The sequence below is a fragment of the Sciurus carolinensis genome, chromosome 9 (genome assembly GCF_902686445.1).
Source record: "Sciurus carolinensis chromosome 9, mSciCar1.2, whole genome shotgun sequence".
NCBI lineage: Eukaryota > Metazoa > Chordata > Mammalia > Rodentia > Sciuridae > Sciurus > Sciurus carolinensis.
In genome coordinates this window covers 28,856,792-28,878,162 of record NC_062221.1, presented here as the reverse complement: position 1 = coordinate 28,878,162, position 21,371 = coordinate 28,856,792, and the positions used below count along the sequence as shown (strand labels likewise).

General features: G+C 38.9%; 1 protein-coding gene across 1 annotated transcript in view; it reads right to left on the bottom strand.

The window, feature by feature from the left end:
* Slc25a20 (solute carrier family 25 member 20) overlaps window positions 1–882 on the bottom strand; it is a 31,653-nt gene extending 30,771 nt beyond the window's left edge. Inside the window, exon 1 of the mRNA XM_047563769.1 lies at window positions 636–882. Within this exon, the coding sequence (XP_047419725.1) occupies window positions 636–740 (105 nt within the window). The 5' untranslated portion in view covers window positions 741–882. The remainder of the gene's footprint in view (window positions 1–635) is intronic.
* Window positions 883–21,371: the final 20,489 nt, after the last annotated feature.

Here is a 21,371-nt window from a genome sequence, read left to right as displayed (position 1 = left end):
GGGGGTTGAGAATCAGGTTATGGATCAGCCTGGCCTTTGGTAAAGTTGGACATACTTTCCTTGGAAAGGGCTCAGTCACTAAGGATTTCATTATTTCCCACAGGGGAGCCTCTACACAGTATTTATGGAAGCTACTGTGGGTCACAGAATGAAAATTGCAAAGTGCCTCATCGAGCAGGAAAACGTGCAAAAGAGATGGAGATGAAGCACTCTCTTCCCAGGGTCGTCTGTAAAATGACATTTCCAGAATAACCATACCGCTGTCTTTAGTTGTCCTCCTGAGATGGGCTTTACAAGGGACCTGTTTCAAACTTGATGATAAAATGTTACAGTTGGCTGTAATCAGGGATTTAGGGAGACGCTTTCTCTTTTTTATCCAGGGTCAGAAGACTGCCGGACAGAGACCTTTAAATAAGACCTCTTGACAAAGCGATTTGAGACTGCTCACTTTGAGCAGTCCAACTCTTTGAGGCGCTAGGTACAGCTTCCGCCCACTCCTGAAAATGATTCTCTAGACCTTTCATGGAAGCTCATAGGGTTCCTCTTCTGTCCAGGAGCCGAGCTTCGGCAAGGACTCCGCTTTCTGAGCCTTGTTCAGGCCTCCTCCCCAACCCCGCGCCCCAGCCTCCCCGCACCTTGACGGTGTCCAGAGGGTGCCCCACGAACACCAGGCACACGCCGCCAAAGCCGCCGGCCAGAAAGTTCTTGAGCGGGCTGATAGTCTTCGGCTCGTCTGCCATGGTCAGTCCGTCAGTCAGTCTGCCTGTCAGTTCCCGGCGGTCTTGCTCCACCGCCCTAGCTGCAGCACGGGTGCCGCCGACCTTTCACCTACTTTAGGTTAGGCGGGGCATGAGCCCAGGGCAGGTCCGGAGGAGGGCCCAGTTGGACTCGCCGCGCTTCCGTCAGGGGGTTGCTTCCGGCTGCGGCCCCGCCTCAATGGGCGTGGCTTGGGTGCGACGGGCCTTCATGCAGTGAGGAAGGTGAGGGGAGTGGTAGCAGTTGTGCTTGTTCCTCCTATAAGTCGTTTTGGGGTAAATGTTTCCTTCGTAGGGCTTTTGGTCTCCAATTCGTTTTCTCCCTACACGAAGGTCTCTTGCACTCTGCTCACCGGGCACTCTTTCAGGTGCTGGAGGCATAGCCAGAAGGACAGCAAACAGGTTCCAGCCCTTGTGGAGTTTACACACCTGTAAGAAAGGTAAAAGAAAAATGCATAGTGTATCAGGTAGTAATAACTGCTCTAGAGAAAAAGCCGGGAAGAGTTTGTGTGAAACAAATAATTTGCAATTTTAACTAGTTGAGTAAGGGAGGATCTCATTGAGGTGACTGTATTCAAGATCTGAGAAAGTGGAGAAGTGAGTCCTATCCATAGGTATGGGGTAGAGGATGAGGGACCTTACAGGCTGAGGGAAAAGAAAATGCAAAAGCCCTGAGGTGGTTTATGCTTGAGAAATCACAGGAGGAGAGGAACCCCTAATGAGGATAGAAGTAAAAGACTTGGTATGTTGGACTGGGGTTGTGGCTCAGTGGCAGAGTGCTTGCCTGGTATGCAGTGAGGCCCTGGGTTCGATTCTCAACACTGCATATAAATAAAAAGGTCCATCAACAACTGAAAAATGTTTTTTTAAAAAAAAGACGATGTGATGTGTTACTGTGAGGATGATACCACCATTTACTGGTGATGAGTTCTGGTTCCTCAAATGTTGAAGTTTGCACATTAGAGAAGCATGCCAAGGCAAGCATATTAAGCAGGTTTTATTTAAAGGTAATAATACAGACTTCTCCCAGTGGGGAGAAGGGGGCCATAGCTTATGTTCTAGAGTCTCCAGAAGTGAGCATGCTCTGTAACTCTTATAGATTAGGGTCTTCTTTGTTCTGCCCCCCCCCCCAACACACACACACACACACACACACACACACACTTATCTCTCCTTCCTGCCTACATGATTAGGCCCAGGAGTGGCCAGTGACATAGCAAAAAAAGGTGAGCAGCAGATGGGGGTGGGGGGAATGGAGATTCAGGTAGGGGCCCTGGGGACATCAATTAGCAATTCCCTGCCTGCAGCATTTTGGGAGGGATAGTTAGGTAGGTAACCTTGGTGACCAAAAGGGCTCTGGAAACACTGACATTCCAGTCTCCCAGGGGAGGTCTCTAACTTCCCAGACTCTGATGGCCTCCATTTCTAGATTTGACCAGATTCCCTATTCTACACTAACTGCCTGTACTCAATTTTGACTTCAAGGGCATCAGCCTCTTTCTGAAGGAGATGGGTGCCATTGCAAGGTTATGAGCAGGTCTGAGTCTGAGTTAAAAGATTCACTCTATAACTATTGGTGAATATAGACTGTAAGGAATAAGGAAGAAACAAAAGAGACTTGAGGCTTAAACCATGACCAGAGATAGTGACTTGGACAGGACTTGGCAGAGGAGATGGTGAGAAGTTGCCAGATTGTGGATATGTTCTAAAGGAAAATCTAAAGGAACTGTTAATGAGTAGAAAATGACATATGAGAGAGAGAGGTTAGGGAGTGATACTCATGTTTTTGACCTTAAGAACTACAGAAGAGGTATCACCTTTAATTGAGGTGTGGTGGTGGGGACACAGGAAGAGCTCAGTGTTAAGTGCCCCTGAGTTCATCCTCAGTTAAAAAAAAAATGCAGTGGCAAAGCAGCAATGGTTAATTCAAAGCATAAAGTAGACCATTTCCCCACTGTCAATTTCTACATTTCATTTCTATGGAATATGAGTGGTGACATCTTAAAGCTATTACCTACTGAGAGAGGGCAAAGTTGGGGAAAGTGACCTGAAGTCCTTGTTCTCTATCAGGTGGGACATGGATAGTTAAGGGTATTTAGCATCAGGGCAGTCCAGAGGTTCTTGGTGGCAGTTGGTGGGTGACTGGACAAGGCATACATAGGACAGGGATCATGCAAGGACAACAATAAAAACAGTGAAGTATTAACATTTTTGTAAACAATTAGTACAAAAGTATTTCAGCCAGTCTCTGAAAACCAAGTAGACAGTAACTCATACCAGTGAAAAATATTGCATTTATCTGGGTGGGAGGTTAGGAAAATTTGTAGTCTATGAGATTAGGCTCAAATCAACTCAGGACAAACTTGATTCTAGTGTCCTTGGAGATCATTTTTATTAGGCACTCCCATACAAGAACCCTTCTTTTACAACCTCCAGCTTTACTTGCTCTTAATAGGGCTGAAACAAGTGTACATCTTAAGTTACATTAAAAAAAAATCATCTTTCCTTTTAAATGTCCATGTATGACTGTGCTTTCTTCATACTTCCTGCCAGGTGTTTAAGACCAAGTTGGTCAAAATTAACCTTGTTCTTATCCACTCTTAGTGTCAGCTGAGAATCCTCAGAATCACTTTGGGGAACATATGAGAAGCCTGTTGGCTCCTTTAGCCTTCCTCTACTAGTCTTGCCATCTGTCAGGATGGGGCAGAATCTTGCTGACCACATATGGCTTCCTTTTGAAGCATCAGAGACATTTCTCTCTCCAGTGACCCTCCTCTTTGCAAAATGAGCACTGCTTGGCTTCCTCTTTTCTTTTTTTTTTTTAATTCATTTATTTATAGGTGGTGCTGAGAATCAAACCCAGTGCCTTACACGCGTGAGGCAAGTGCTCTACCACTGAGCCACAACCCCAGCCCTGGCTTCCTCTTTTCTAGAGATCGGGAGACTTACTGGAGTTACAGGACCCTTAGAAGGATCTTGTCATTCTTTGGATTATGGCTGACCTTAGAGGGCAAGGCCAAGATATTGGCTGCTTTTTCCTTGGCTCTTTTATTTCCTTGACTTTGGCCTCCAAGTTTTTTGTTTTAAATATCCAACAGACGTGCTGAGGTTGTAGCTCAGTGGTAGAACACTTGCCTGCAATGTATGAGGTACTGGGTTCTATACTCAGCACCACATAAAATTAAATAAAGGTATTGTGTCCATCTACAATTTTAAAAATATTAAAAATAAATAAATATCCAACAGGTGGGTTTCATTTTTTTTTTTTTTTTTTTTTTTTTAGGCAAGTACTCTACCACTGAGCCACAACTCCAGCCCCTTAAAAACACTTTTACCAACTAAATACTTTTTGCAATTTACCTAAACCTTAAGTTTTATATTATATCACCTGTTACCTAGAGATCGCAAAAATCTTTACAACAAAAAAATATTTATCTTTTGAACACAACCTTAAGTAAGCTTATCTAGCCTACTTTGGAGCCATCCTAACATGGAGGACAAGAGGTAGAGCCTTAACTAGGGTGAGGCTGGCCTCTTGAAAAATCTTAAAAGTCTTTTATTTCTGAATCTGATCTCTGCCCTTTTCTAAAATGTCATTCTACAAAGTACTCATGTATTATTTCCTGAGTCTTTCTGAATATCAGTTAATACAACAATACAACTGAAACATTATCAAACAGAAAGGCTGAAGAAAACTCTTAACTTCCCTTTTGTGGAAAAGGTGGCAGAATGTTTTCATGTTCCACATTGTCAACCTGTAAACAAATCAGGCCTTCCTTATTACCTTCCAAAAATACATTTAAATTCCCATCCCAGTGTAAAGAGTAACACAAAAGTTCATATATAACTTATTGACAACAGGTTACCTTTATCCAGTTACAAAATATTAAATGACATAAATGCCAATCAAATTTGTTATTTCTGTATAAATCTGAAGGAAATGATTGCTACAGACAATTTTGCTTGAAGAATACCAACTTTTTATAGTGGTATTTATTTATTAAAACATTTGTATACTTGAAGATCATGAATATACCTAATAATACAAAAAAGCCAGTAATGGTTAGTGACACAATTACACAAATGGTCTTACAATAACTAAGTTTAAAGTTTAGAATCCATAGTGGACAGTAACAATAATCACGAGTTTTGCATGGGTGAACAGTAGTAGCAAAAGTTAAAGAGTAGTCTTAAATCTCTTAAACATTTAGGAAACAGTATTAATGATCATGAATAGTGTTACTCAAAACTAACAGATATAAAGGAAGTTTTCAAATAGCAGTGTGGTTCTTCTATGTCAGATACAATGTATAAAAGAGAGCACTTATTGGTTACCTTGCTGGTAAACCCTACATAAACTTTCATTTTACAAATGTTTAATTAACACTTAGACAAAAAGTTCAGACAAATATGATTCTCAGATATATGTATATCTCTAGTCACATATTAATAATATGATAATAGGGTATCAACTATTTTGTAATAACATAAAATATAGTTGTTTATTTAACCAGTTACAAAGTAATCATTTAAAAGACTTTAAAACAGGTACAAACCCTAATTCCTTTAAGACTTACTCTATATCATAAAACCTAACAGACACACACACACACACACAATTTTTTTTTTTTTTTTTTTTGTGGTGCTGTGGATCGAACCCAGGGCCCTGTGCTTATAAGGCAAGCACTTCGCCAACTGAGCTATCTCCCCAGCCCGACAATTTTTTTTTTAATACTGGGAATTGAACCCAGGGGTGCTTAACCACTGAGCCACATCCCCAACCCTTTTTTTATACTTTTTTTTTAGAGGCAGGGACATGCTAAGTTGCTTAGGATCTCACCAAGTAGCTGAGGCTGGCTTTGAACTCGAAATCCTGCCTCAGCCTCCCAAACGGTTGGGATTACAGGTGTGCACAACGGCACCTGGCAAGAAAATTATCTTGATACATAAGAACAGATCAATGTTTGAGACTTTGCTTCATATCAGTACATTAGAATTTGAATAACTTTAAATGACTAATTATAGTCAGTTTAATCAAATACATGAACTTTTTGAAGTTTACCTTCCATAAACCTTCTACAACTAACTTAGACATTCTACAACTTATTTACATCCTTAGTTTTGTCCTCTTTTTCATCTTGAACTTCAGCATAAGAATATTCCTTTCCATACAAAATATTTTCTCATCCAGAAACATGTATTTTACTTTCTAATTTTCTGTAATAAAATATACTTCCATACTTATATCTGTTTTCTAGTTTACCCTTTCTTAAGTTCATATTCTAAAACAATCCTTATGAATGTTATCTGTGCATTTAATTTACACAACAAATTTCATCCCATGAGAGGGTCAGAAAATTTGGCATATATAAGAATTGCATCTAAATCTTTTTTCTCCCAGGTTGCATTCAAGGGGTTGCAGCACAGGATATTTTTTTAGCCTGACCTGTTTCCCTTATTATCACAATACCATTAACTTTAAGTGAGTTCCCTATTGCCATTTGTATCCAGAGTCTCCTTTTGAGCCTTTTTGTTAAACTAGCATATTGCTATTCAATGGAGGAGGCCCGTTCCATCCTTCTCTTTCCACTTCTTTGAAGATCCCTTTGCAGAGGCTGCCAATAAAACACAGGTTGTCTTTAGTTTCTGTTTTTTCTTTGCTGGACACAGTTGTTTATGCTGTCAGTCTCCCATGCACTTAGTTTGGTGGGATGCTGTTATAACAAGAATTGCTCTGACCCAGTGATGAATACCCCATTGCTAAATGGGATAATCTGTCAGATTTTAAAAGAGGAGACCATTCCTGTCCTCAGGTCATAAACAAACACTGCTGGAACCTACTGTCATGTCCTCTGTAGCCAGCAGCCTATACCACCCATGGGCAAAAGGGACTTGAAGGCAGGGCAGAGGCCAGGATCTCTTTGCCCATTTTTCTACAGCCCAGGCAGCTTTCCCAGGATTTTTTTTTCCCCTGGTCCAGGGCTGGTATTTTGTTTTGTTTGTACCAGGGATTGAACCCAGGTGTACTTAATCACTGAACCACATCCCCAGCCCTTTTTAAGTTTTATTTAGATACAGGGTCTTGCTAAATTGCTTAGGGCCCTGCTAAATTGAGAGCTGATGTTCTTTTATTTATTTACTTTTTTGTGCTGGGGATTAAACCCATGGCCTTGTGCTTGCAAGGCAAGCACTCTACCGACTGAGCTATCTCCCCAGCCCAAGGGCTGATGTTCTTGATCCACAGGGATTATCTGTGATTGGCTGAGACCAGTCTGAGAAATACTGCTGGGACTGCCAGCACTGGGTTGAAAGGATCTAAATCTGTTTTTTTTTAACCCTTTTTTCTGGTGTCCTGTTGTAACAGTGGTCCACTTTATACTTTGAATATAATCTTTGCTGCTCTGCCACTGCAACATTTTTTTTTTTTTGGGGGGGGTAGGTAACCAGGGATTGAACTCAAAGGCACTCAACCACTGAGCCACATTCCCAGGCCTATTTTGTATTTTATTTAGAGATAGGGTCTCATTGAGTTGCTTAACACCTCGCTGTTGCTGAGGCTGGCTTTGCAACTTACTTTTAAAATAGACGTTTCTTTTTCTTCCTTTCTCCCTACTCCTCCCTAATCTCACCCTTCCCTAATCTCAGGTGAAACCGATTACCTTTCTTTCCCATCCTAAGCAGAGTTGTCTGTCCCTGAGTACACATACACCTCAGGAATGAAGTAATTCAGACTTTGGGGATGGTACCAAAAGATTTCAGAAATGACTATCTACCAAATTAACAAGTGAATTACAAATCCAACAGAGAACACATGAAATGTAGCATTTGAATCACCTCTATAAAAGCCCCCAGTTCCTGCTGATGGATAGAAGCACAGTCTTTGAGACAGGAGTCCCCTGTGTTTCTCCTTTGCTAGCAAAGCAATATACCTTCTTTTTCCTTTTTCTTTAAACTGTGTCCTCGTTATTGGATTGGAATCGGAGACAAGGACCAAGTTTTCAGCAATGCATCCTTGCACACTAGAGGTAGTGTCTTTTTGTACCTTCAACTTAGTTTATGATTATTCAGACTCCTTATCATGAAACTGCATAAATGTCTGTACATACAGAATTTCTTCCTTATACTTTATTTCTATCAGATCAACTCCAAGTGCAAGATTATATAATAAACCATTCAAAGGCCAGATTGTGTTACAGTAAAACATTTTTCTCTTAGGCTTTGTAGGTATTGGGGTACCTACAGGTTTGCTTGCACCTGAGGTCTTTCCTCTCGGTGTGCTAGTGGCCGCCATCTGGCTCCCTCTTTGCAGGGTCGCTCCTTTGTGTGAGCGTATCCCTGGTGGTCTCTCTGCAAGTTGAAAGGGCATTGAGATCTTGGGACTGCAGCAAGGTAGGGCCTAGGGAACCGGAAGCCCAGATCCCTCAGATTGCATCTGGTTTTGTGTAGACCAGTCTGGGTCTGGCAAGGCTGTGGCAAGCCTGTGGAAAGTAAGAGACTAGGGGCAGTTCCCTGGGGGAAGCACAAGTTGAAGAAATGAGGGGCTGGGGAGACAGCTCAGTCGGTAGAGTGCTTGCCTTGCAAGCACAAGGCCCTTGATATAATCCCCAGCACCCCACCCCCCCAAAAAAAAAAAGAAATGAGAAAATTGGGCTCTCTCCAGCTCAGTGAGTCCTGAAGTACACAAGGACCAAAGGGGCTGGTTACAATGGGTGGGAAGACTGGAAGTGAGTATAAGGGCATCTTGCTATCGGCTCACCCACCCAATGGGTCCAGTACGTACTGGACTGGAGCTAACATCAAACTTCAGACAACCCCACCTATTGGCAGAGAAGGGAACAGAAAAATTTTGGAAGCCAACTGAAGCAATCATTTAATTTTCCATTGAGACATTCCCTTTTTAAAAATTTTTTTCTTGACCTCTCTCACACCTCTACCATCTTTGAATCCGAATATTTTTCATGCATCAATTTATTGAGGAATGGGATATCTGAATAGTATATGACAGTTTTGTTGTATATTCTTATATTTTTACTTTAAAAAAAAACTATATATTTTTCTCTCACCTGTCTCCCTGAATTCTCTTTCTCACTTCTCTCATACTAACCATCAACCTCTTCCCTTGCACTTTCTATAAATTTTTACCTCTGTCTTCTTTCCTCCTCCCTCATAAACATCACATCTTATATTACTTCTGTTCCCTCATTGTCCATTATTTGAAACAGTAAACCCTTTTAGCAAACTTACTGTTTGTAGACAAAAAGACAAAAAGTGAATACTTCTTTTCTGTTTATTGTAACAAAACTGTAAATGCCTTAATAGGAGCCATTTGGTTTAAGGTGATATATTGTTTGCATTGGGTACTGTTAATATTGGTCTCCCCCTTAGAGGTGAGGTACTGGAAGCCTTCAGGGACACTATAAGACTTGAGGATAGAATCTATACTGCCTCAGATCCATACCACTAGATGAGAAGACACACAAATAACATGAAAAAACAAGGGAACAAAGTACCTCAAATAAACCAAGATGTTCCAACAATTGAATCCATAGACAACATAGTTCAAGAAATGTCAGAGGAGTTTAGAAAACATATAGTTAGACTGATCTTTGAAATAAAGGATGGTGTCAGAGAGAAAATACAGGAAGTAAAAGATCACTTCAATAAAGAGGCAGATATTATTAAAAAAAAAAAAGAATCAAGCAGAAATCCTCAAATGAAGGAAACAATAAACCAAATTAAAAATTCAAGGGCTGGGGTGGTGACTCAGTGGTAAAGCACTTGCCTAGCACGTGCAAGGTACTGGGTTCGACTCTCAGCACCACATGGAAATAAAATTTAAAATTAATAATAAAGGTTCATTGCAAACTAAAAAAATGTTTTAAAAAAATTCAATGGAAAGTATCACCAATAGACTAGACCACTTGGAAGACAGAACCTCAGACAATGAAGACAAAATATATGCTCTTGAAAATAAAACTAACTGCATACAGAAGATGGTAAGAAACCATGAACAGAATTTCCAAGAAATATGGGATAACATGAAAAGAACAAATTTAAGATTTAAAGACTGAGAGAAAAAAATCAAATTGCATATCCGGGGAACCAATTCTGATCTCAGTTAATTTCTCAACCCAGACCCTCAAGGCCAGGAGGTCCTGGAATAACATGTATCAAGCTCTGAAAGAAAATGGATGCCAATCAAGAATTTTATATCCAGCAAAATTGAGCTTCAGTTTTTTGTTTTTTTTTTTTTTATTTATTTTTTTTTATGTTTACATAGGGTAATGATGTTTATTATATTTTTCCCCTCCCCCCCACGAGCTTCAGTTTTGAAGATGAAATAAAAATTTTCTGTGATAAACGAAAGTTAAGAAATTCACAACTAGAAAGCCTGCACTACAGAACATTCTTAGCAAAATATTTCATGAGGAGGAAATGAGAAAAAAAAAAATGAAAACCAGCAAAGGGAGGAACTACACTAAAGAAAAGGTCAATCAAAGGAGAAACTAAGTCAAGTTAAAAACCAAAAATAAACCAAAATGACTGGGAATACAAATCATATCTCAATAATAACCCTGAATGTTAATGGCCAAAACTCATCAATCAAAAGACATAAACTGGCAGATTGGATGTTTTTAAAAAAGACCCAACAATATGCTGTCTTCAAGAGACTTACCTCCTAGGAAAAGACATCCACAGACTGAAAGTGAAAGGTTGGGAAAAAGCATATCACTCACACAGACTGCATAAACAACCAGAGATTTCCATCCTCAAATCAGACAAAGTGAACTTCAAACCAAGGTTAGTCAGAAGGGATAAAGAAGGGCATTTCATATTACTTAAGGGGGAATCACACATCAACAAGACATAACAATCATAAATATTTATGCCTCAAACAATGGAGCATCTATGTACATTAAACAAACTCTTCTCAATTTCAAAAATCAAATAGATCACAACATAATAATACTAGGTTACTTTAACATTCCTCTCACCTCTGGATAGTTCTTGCAAACAAAAACTAAACAAAGAAACTATAGAATTAAATAATACAATCAATGATTTAGACTTAAAGGACATGTATGTAGTATTTCATCCATTATCCAGCGAATCCACTTTCTTCTCAGCAGCACATGGATTCTTATTGAAAATAGACCATATGTTATGCCACAAATCAACTCTCAGCAAATAAAAAGCAAAACCAAACAAACCAGAAATAATACCTTTTGGGCTGGGGATATAGATCAGTTGGTAGAGTGTTTGCCTTGCAAGCCCAAGGCCCTGGGTTCAAATCCTCAGCACCACAAAAAAAAAAAAAAAAAAAAAAAAAAAAAAAAAACCTTTTCATTTTATCAGATCATAACAGAATAAAACTAGAAATCAATGATAAAATAAAAAATAGAAGCTACTCCAACACCTGAAGACTAAATAGCATGCTGTTCAATGATGAATGGATAAAAGAAGAAAGCAGTGAGGAAATAAAAAATACTTAGAAGCAAATGAGAACACCAACACAAGATATCAAAATCTCTGGGACACTATGAAGGCAGTGCTTAGAGGAAAGTTCACTGCATTGAGCTCATACACTAAAAGAATAAAAAGTCAACAAATAAATAACCTAACATTACATCTCAAAGCCCTAGAAAAAGAACAAATCAACACCAAAAGCAGAAGACAGAAAATAATTAAAATAAAAGCTGAAGTCAATGAAATTTAAACAAAAGAAACAATTGAAAAAAATTGACAAAACAAAAATTGAGTCTTTGAAAAAATAAATCATATCGATAAACTCCTAGCCACACTAACAGAGAGAAAACTCAAATTACTAAAATTCATGATGAAAAAGAAAATGTCATAACGAACACTACTGAAATACGAAAGATAATTAGAAACTATTTTGAAAATTTATACTCAAATAAAATAGAAAATCTTGAAGACATCAACAAATTTCTTGAGACACACAATCTACCCAAACTGAATCAGGAGGACACATACAATTTAAAGAACAATTTGAAGCAATGAAATAGAAGACACCATCAAAAGCCTATCAACCAAGAAAAGCCCAGGACCAGATAGATTCTGTGCTGAGTTTCTACAAGACCTTCAAAGAAGAATTAACATCAATATTGCTCAAATTTTTCCATGAAAAAGAAAAGGAGGGAACCCTTCCAAACTCATTCTATGAGACTAGTACCACACTGATACCAAAACTAGACAAAGACACATCAAGGAAAGAAAACTTCAGACCAATATCCCTGATAAATATAGACACAAAAATTCTCAAAAAAATTTTGGAAATTGCATACAAAAGCATGTTAAAAAGATAATGCACCACGATCAAGTGGGGTTCACCCCTGGGATGCAAGAGACAAGAATCATTCAATTATCTCAATAGATGTAGAAAAAGCATTTGACAAAATACAGGACCTCCTTATGTTCAAAACACTAGAAAAGCTAAGAATAGTAGAAACATACCTCAACATTGTAAAAACTATCTATGTTAAGTCCAAGGCCAATATCTTTCTAAATGGAGAAAAATTGAAAGCATTCCCTCTAAAAACTGGAACAAGACAGGGATGCCCTCTTTCACCACTTCTACTCAACATACTCCTTGAAACTAACCAGAGCAATCAGACAAAAGAAATTAAAGGGATGAATAGGAAAAGAAGAACTCCAACTATCACTGTTTGCCAATGGAATGATTCTATGTTTAGAAGATCCAAATAATTCCACCAGAAAACTTCTAAAACTCATAAATGAATTCAGCAAAATAGCAGGATATAAAATCAATACCCATAAATCAAATGCATTTCCATACATTAGCAATGAATCCACTACAAGAAAAATTAGGAAAACTACCCCATTCCACAATAGTCTTTAAAAAAAAAAAAACTTGGGAATCAATCTAACCAAAGAGGTTAAAGACCTCTATAATGAAAACTACAGAACACTAAAGAAAGAAATTAAAGAAGACCTTAGAAAATGGAAAGATCTCTCTTGTTCCTGGATAGGCAGAATTAATATTGTCAAAATGGCCATACTACCAAAAGTGTTATATAGATTCAATGCAATTTCTATTAAAATCTCTATGACATTCTTCATGGAACTAGAAAAAGCAATCATGAAATTCATTTGGAAAAATTAGAGACCCACAATAGCCAAGGGAATCCTTAGCAAGAAGAGAGAAGCAAGAGGCATCACAATACCAGAACTTAAACTATACTACAGAGCCATAGTAACAAAATGGCATGGTATTGCCACTAAAATAGACATATACACCAATGGTACAAAATAGAAGACACAGAGAAAAATCCACATAAATATGGTTATCTCATACTAGAAAAAGGTGCCAAAAACATACATTGGAGAAAAGATAGCCTATTCAACAAATGGTGCTGGGAAAACTGGAAATCCATATGTAACAAAATGAAATTAAAACTATCTCTCACCTTGCACAAAAATCAACTCAAAGTGGATCAAAGACTTAGTCACTAGAACAGAGACCCTGTGCCTAAGAGAAGAAAACATAGGCCCAAATCTTCAACATGTCAGCTTAGGACCTGACTTCCTTAAAAAGACTCCTAAAGTGCAAGAAGTAAAATTAAGAATCAATAGATGTGATAGATTCAAACTAAGAAGCTTCTTCTCAGCAAGGAAACAATCAATAATATGAAAAGAAAACCTATAGAATGGGGAAAAGTCTTTACCACATGCACCTCAGATAGAGCACTAATCTCCAGGATATATAAGGAACTCAAAAAACTTAACTCCAAAAAAAACGAATAACCCAATCAATAAATGGGCTAAGGAACTGACCAGACACTTCACAGAAGAAATACAGTTGATCTACAAACCTATGAAAAATGTTCATCATCCCTTGCAATGAGAAAAATACAAATCAAAACTACTCTGATTTCATCTCAAGCCAATCAGAATGGCAATTATTAACAATACAAGCAATAATAAGTGTTGGCAAGGATTTGGGAAAAAAGGTACACATACATTGATGGTGGGACTGCAGATTGGCACAACCACTCTTGAAAGGAGTATGGAGATTCCTCAGAAAACTTGGAATGGAAACACTATTTGACCCAGCTATCCCAGTCCTCAGTTTATATCCAAGGACTTAAAATCAGCATAATACAGTGACACAGCTATATCAATGTTTATAGCAGCTCAATTCACAATAGCTAAATTATGGAACCAACCTAGATGCCCTTCAATAGATGAATGGATAAAGAAAATGTGGTATATATACACAATGGAATGTTGCTCAGCCTTAAAGAAGAATGAAATTATGGCATTTGCAGGTAAGTAGATGGAACTAGAGAATATCATGCTAAGTGAAATAAGCCAATCCCAAAAAACCAAAGGCCAAATGTTTTCTCTGATAAGCGGATGCTGATCCATAGTAGGGAGTGGGTAGGGAAGAATGAAAGAATTTTGGATTATACAGAGGGGAATAAGGGGAGGGGTGGGGCATTGGGGATGGGAAGGATAATAGAATGAGTTGGGCATTACTAACCTATATACATGTATAATTACACTACTGGTGTGATTCTGCATTTAAAATAATTTTTTAAAAAAAGATTAACATAGGCTGGGGTTGCCTAGCATGCTGCCTATGGTAGAGTGCTTGCCTAGCATGTGTAGAGGCACTGAATTTGATTCTCAGCACTGCATATAAATAAATAAATAAAATAGAGGTCCATTGATAACTTTAAAAAAATCCACTGTTTTTGTTGTTGTTGTTGTTGTTGTTATTATTTTTTAAAGATCAATGTAGCATGGCCCATGTCTTAAAGGGTCAGTAACAAATACAAAAGAAGAAAAAAGAAACAGAGACAGACAGAAAACCATGACTGACATATGGAAATCTTTAAAACAGACCAGGACATACAGAATTTATTCCATTTACTTTACCTATGACAGACCAACTCCAATTGCAAGATTGTATAATAATTCAGAAAGCCATTCAAAGGCCCGATTACAGTAAAACATCATCTTTTTCTTAGGCTTATACCTATAGGTGGCCCTTTCAGCCAAGATCTTTCCCTAAAGACTACCTATGTGATCAACACAGTATTGTTCATGTCTTAAAAGGGACAGTAACACATACAAACTAAAACACACAACCAGAGGGAATTCCCAAAACCATGACCAACAAACAGATAAGAACCTAAAACATATCAGGAGAATAAAAATCCCTAGGTTCTTAAGTCCTGCTTAACCATGACTCCTATACCAGTGGTGCTACAGATGTCCTGACAAAGAGGGACCAAGTGTTCACACAAAGAGGAACAAGATGTGTGGAATCAAGGGACTCAGCATGCACGCCAGGGACTTACCAGATGACCAAGTATATTGTGACTTTATTGCATTCAGTTTCATTTTTCTCAAAGTGAACCAAGGTGGAGCAACCTGCTCTTCAGGGACAGAAGGAAGTAGTTCCCTGAAACAAGAGCTTTGGCAGCTGCTAGGAAGGTCCCTTAGTCCCTCCCTTTATTTACAGGAATAGCTCTTCCACTTCAACCCAGATCAACATACCTACCAAGCTCAGGCAGAAGGATCTCATTTTTTTTTTTTTTAGTTGCAGATGGACACAATACAGTCAATACAGTTATTTATGTATGTATGTATGTATGTATGTATGTATGTATGTATGTTATGTGGTACTGAGGATCCAACCCAGTGCTTGCTAGGCAAGCACTCCACCACTAAGCCACCACTACAGCCCCCAGGAGGATCTCTTGAGCCTGGAAGTTTGAGGCCATCCAGGGCAACCCACACACAGTCTTTGGTTGGGGATGTGTGAGAAACAAAGTCCAGTGGCCTATTTTCAGAACACAATATTTAGCCTTAAATGTAAAATTACTTGGTAAAATCAGCCACAGAGGAAATAGAACAAATGGCTACCAGCAGTTAAAACATGAGTGTGACAAATTCAAAGCCCCTTGACAAACGGGAGGTGAGGGGAAGGAGCCAGCATGATCTAATAAACTTCATTGAGCCAAACAGCACTCAATTCAGGAAGGCCTTCCAGTCACAAGAGAAAAAAGGGATGTGGGAACAAGTAAAGGTATATTTCTTTAAATAACCCAATAGGAGACAGTAAAACCTAGGTGACATTTGGAAAGATTTTGCACATCTTAGTACTCAACCAATGAGGAACTAGGGGATGGACCCTGTGTTCTAGGGGATAAAATGCTTATTGTAACCACTGTGGGTTGTGCCTGCTATACCAGATGCCCAATCTTGCAAGATTGTCATTAGTTTTGCTTTTTCAGTATGGAGATTCCTCAGAATGGAACCACCATTTGACCTAGTTATCCCACTCCAAAGGACTTAAAATCAGCATACTACAGTGATGTAGTCACATTAGTGTTTATAACAGCTCAATTCATATAGCTAAGCTTATGGAACTAACATATATCCAATGGAATATTATTCAGCCATAAAGAAGAATGAAATTATGACATTTGCCAGTAAATGGATGGAATTGAAGACTATCATGCTAACTGAAATAGCCAATTCTAAAAAACTAAAGACTGGATGTTCTCTCTGATATTCAGATGCTAACACACAATAAATGAAGGAGGGAAGAATAGAAGTTCATTGGATTAGATGTAGGGGAATGGAGGGGAGGGGAGGGGGATGGGCATAGGAAAGATAGTAGAATGAATCAGACATTAACTTTCCTATGTTCACATATGAATACATGACCAGTATAACTCCACATCATGTACAACCACAAGAATAGGATCCTAATTAGAATAAGTTACACTCCATGTATGTATAATATGTCAAAATATTGTCAAACAAAAGCCTTGCTTTGTGGTATACCTTATGTCTCTTAGTCCTTTCTTTGGGTCTGAACAGGTGAGACTGTTTCTCACAGATGTAGTTCGGTGTTAGACCATTTGCCTAAACTAGACAAGGTCTTAATAAAAAAAAAAAAAATAGCCAGGAGTGATGGCACACGTCTGTAATCCCAGTGACAGCAAGAAGCCAAAAAGCCAGCCTTAGCAAGAAGTGAGGTGCTAGGCAACTCAGTAAGACCCTGTCTCTAATACAAAATAGGGCTGGGGATGTGGCTCAGTGGTTGAGTGCCACTGACTTCTATCCCTGGTACACCCTCACCACCCCCCAAAAAAGGAAATATCTAAGATAAGAGACTGATAAGAGTCTGGTCTGCAGGTATATCTCAGTAGTAGAGCACTTTCCTTTGCCTATCATGTATAAGGTCCTGGGTTCGATCCCTAGCATCACCAAAAAGAAAGAGAAAAGAAGAGACTCAATCAAGTCTTTTCAACTGAGGCACCACAGAGTACCAAGCAGGACAAATAAAAAAATGCATCTACATGCACTGTAGCACCAATATGGCAAATTTTTAGGATAAAGAGATAACATTAGTTATCTGCCATCAGAGAAGGTATAAGAAAGCAGCCAGTGGAGGATAAGACAAGGAGAGGAATCCTGTCCTTGTTGACAATAAATCCCATTACCATGACAACTCCTGTCACTGAGGACTTCTCACCATGACAAATTCCTGTCAGTTTCAAATTTTAAAATGATCAATGGGGGTAAAATGCCCAGTATTCTTTTTTGTTGTTGTCAATGGACCTTTATTTTATTAATTTATATGTGGTGCTGAGAATCAAACCCAGTGCCTCACATTTGCTAGGCAAGTGCTTTACCACTGACCTATAACCCCAGACCCAAGTGGCCAGTATTATAATTAGGTTTTCTAAAGTAACCAATGGAGGGAAGTATTCTACCCAGGTATCACAAGGTAACCAATGGGAGCAAATGAGGTAAGATCTTCTATCAGGCCTGTATAGGGAAGAGAATGTCCCACAGTTCAGAATATAAGTCCCTAATTTCCAGACATTGAGGTCTTCAGCTTCTCCCTAACCCCCTCACCCCAACCTCTCCCCTTCTTTCTCTCCATCCCCACACTGCTGTATCTGATGGAGTGCTCTCTTCACCTTCAATAAATCTGTACTTTGCCGGTTACTTCTGTGTGTCTTGTTCAATTCTTTGGGAAACCAAAGATCTGGACTTCAACTGGACATCCCAAAGGTAACATTAATAAAAGAATATTGAAAGCTTTCAGAGGAAAAAAAAAAAGCAATTGAGGAACAAGAATCAGAACACATCAGATTTCTCATTTTTTATGCTTACTGCAAGAAAAAATTTGCAACTTCTAAAGCAAAAAAAATTTGTTTTGAACCTAAAACCCTATACCCAGTCAAACTGACATTCAAGTGAGAGAAAGGAACAAAACAAAGAAAAAAAAATTTGCTGCCCAAATTCTTTCTCTGAAATAATTACTCAAAGATATCCTAGAGTCAAACAAATAATCCAACAAAGAACAGTAAGCAAAGAAACTTTGGAAATTTGTATGTTTTTATGATTACTGAAGATAGAACAAAAATTCCAGAAGATTCACAGGAGAGGTAGCATCCGGACCATAACCAAGAGGTTTCTTACTGTATGTGGTTGCAATCAGTTAGTCATTCCTAAGTTTTAAAAGTTAGCATAACCTCATGCCAAAATACAAAAAAAAAAAAAAAAAAAGGAAATGGAAATTAATAACACCTAACATCCCAAAATACTAAAAGTAAAATATTAGCAAATCAATTCCATCAGGGTTTCAAATGAATGAGGTATTGTGACAAGCATGGTTTAAAATCAGCGAGTGCCATAATTTTTTATCACAATACTAACATGGTAAAGAATAAAATTCCTATGACCATCTCAACATATGACAAAAGCATTTGATATTTCTGGTAGACATGGAGTTGGGCCACCTAGAATCTCCTTCAACGAACGTGGTTTGTACTGTCCAGCTGTGCGGAATGCAGTTGCAGACAGACTCCAGCTCTCAGTCCTTCAGATCTGTCCCAGCTTCAGACCTCTCTAGAAGCCACACCCTTCCCAAGACTTGCCCACAAATGGTGACTGAGCAAGGTAGACATAAAAGGGCATGCCCAGTCCTGCCTGGTGGGGGTTATTCAGACAGATAATTCTTTCTGTGTTCTCTGTTGGATTGATGGAATATTCATTGAGACCCGTATCACAGTTTAATTTCTCCCCATGCCTTATTTTTCTTTCCGTTCCTGCAGAAAAACCTTACATAGGTTGGTTCAGAATAAATATCTTGTTCTCTAAATTCCAATTCAACATTTTTTTTTTTTTTGTACTGGGAATTGAACCCAGGGGTGCTTTACCATTGAGTCGCATCCCCACCCCTTTTTATATGTAATTTTGAGACAAGGTCTCCCAAAATTGCTTTGGGCCTCACTAAATTGCTAAGGCAGGCCTTGAATTTGCAATCCTCCTGCTTTAGTTTCCTGAGTTTCTGGGATTACAGATGTACCTGGTTCCCAAGGAGCTCAACCACAATAATACTATTTGAAGGATATGGAAAACAACCCCCAGAGAGAAAAGGATGACAATGGGTCCCAGGGTGAAAAGGAAAATAATGGGCTCTGGACTTTAACCATTTCCCAGCAACAATGGGCTTTGAACTTTCACAACTGTTCCCCCTGACTGCCCAACCCACATATTCTGCTATGATTCAGTTTAACTAAAAACTCAGACCCCTACTGTAACCAGTTGCCATTTTCTCTCTTGAAAATGTGCCTCTGCTGATTAATAAATCATTGCTGATCCCTTGAGGTCTGTCCCTGTTTTGGTTAGTTTTGCTTTCAGTAGTCACCAAAAACAAATAAAAGGAAAAGAACATGAAACTCTGCAAACTTAAGATTTGAAGTAAGTCCCTTTGTAGTAGATAACTGATTTTACTGCAAATAACTGTTTCTACTACTTTTACTGCAAAGCAAATTACTTTATAATGAATTGAGTAACAAAACCAATAGAAGATATTGTTATTCCTATTTCACAAATGAGCAAATAAATCACAGACATGGGATTCCTTGCAAGGTCACACAGCTAGGAAGCTTCCAAGAAGCTTACCTGACTAGCTCCAGACATTACCTTCTACAGACCTAAAAGGGCAAAGTCTGTGGGAGAAGTTAGAGTGTTCTGAACAGGGAAATAACATGTTTTATGTTTTAAAAATATCTTTCTAAACAATGTAAAGATTAAATATAGTAGAATAAGTATAGAAGCAGGGAAACTAGTTAAGGGACTAAGGCTCACATCTATGGATACATGGGGGTGGCTTGGCCTAAAGCAGCAGGTAAAAATTAAATACTAAAGTTAGGACTTATGTTGGAATTACTTTTGGATTGAATGTGAAATTTGAAAGGGAAAGAAAGATTCACAAATGTTTCATGAACTTTCAGCTTGAGTAAACAGGAGAGACAATACAGTTAATGAGCTAGGAAATGCTCTGGGAGTGGGAAGTTTAGGAATAAATTTGATACTTTTATTTGGAACAAGTTAAATTTGAGTGTCAATATGACATACAAATGCAGGTATTGAATAGACAATTGAAACTATTGAGTGAGACATTCAGGAAAATGATTAGGACCTGGAGTGTGCTAGGCTGACAGATCTGACTCCATGAGAATGTTATAGGTCAGACTCTAATGGAAATGACTAACCAGACTCCATTTTGCTCTGAGACTCCATGTTATGTGAGAAATAAGCTTCTCCCACGGGAAGACCCTGCCTTTGTACCCATCATCAGTTACTTAGTGTGACATGTTTAACAATACAGAATGACAATTCCTATGTGAAGAAAAATTGCTCTCTTTTGATTCCTATTGATCCTAAACAATGTACCATGTGAACCGTGATTGTGTGGATGTTAGTAACCATTCTTTAGTTTGTACATAGGTAAGGGTCATTTTGACCCACTTCTCCTTCTGTTGATGATCTCATGATGTTAGTTTGTAATTTAGAATCCTAGCAACAGACACTTAAGATTGATGTGATTTTTGGTATAAGAACCCCTACAACCCTATGGTCAGGGCTGTTATCCCAATAGTCATTTTGGGGGGCACTGTGTGAGATAGTCAGCCAGCCAGCTTAATAAAAACTCTCAAATTTCGACTTCTCAGTGGTGATTGGTCTATTCTTAAGTTGCGCCCCATAACAGAAGTCATGAGTGTATGGGAGGGACTAAGGCAAAGAAATTGTATGAGGGGAGATGCAAGATTGCGGACTAGAGGGAGGCTGCATTCCTTGTTGCTCCAAAACTTGGGTTTCAAGCAGAGGATATCTGTTTCTTGGTGGGGCAGTTTTTGCTGCTTATCCATCCCCTGCTGTTTACCCCATTTGTCTGCTGGATCACTGTCGGGGTACCGCGGACCCCACCCTAGTCTGGCACTGAGCCGGGGTGGCCCAGTTTGCAACATCGAGGACCTCAGTCTGGGGCCCCTGGTTTGCAACAAACAGCTAACACTGCTGACTCATGCTCGCTGCATGCCCTCTTGTTGCCCTTATTGTATTACATTGTTATCATGCTCTCCCCACATGCTCAGTAACTCTGATTGGCTGCTGTATATGAGGTGATTCTTGTAACTGCCTAGAGACTGATCTCAGGCTGACTCTGATTGGCTTATGCTTGCTATATAACCCAGACACTTCCTCGAATAAAGAGCATTGTTTGTTGGGCATTGTTCGTCGTTCATTGTTCGTCGT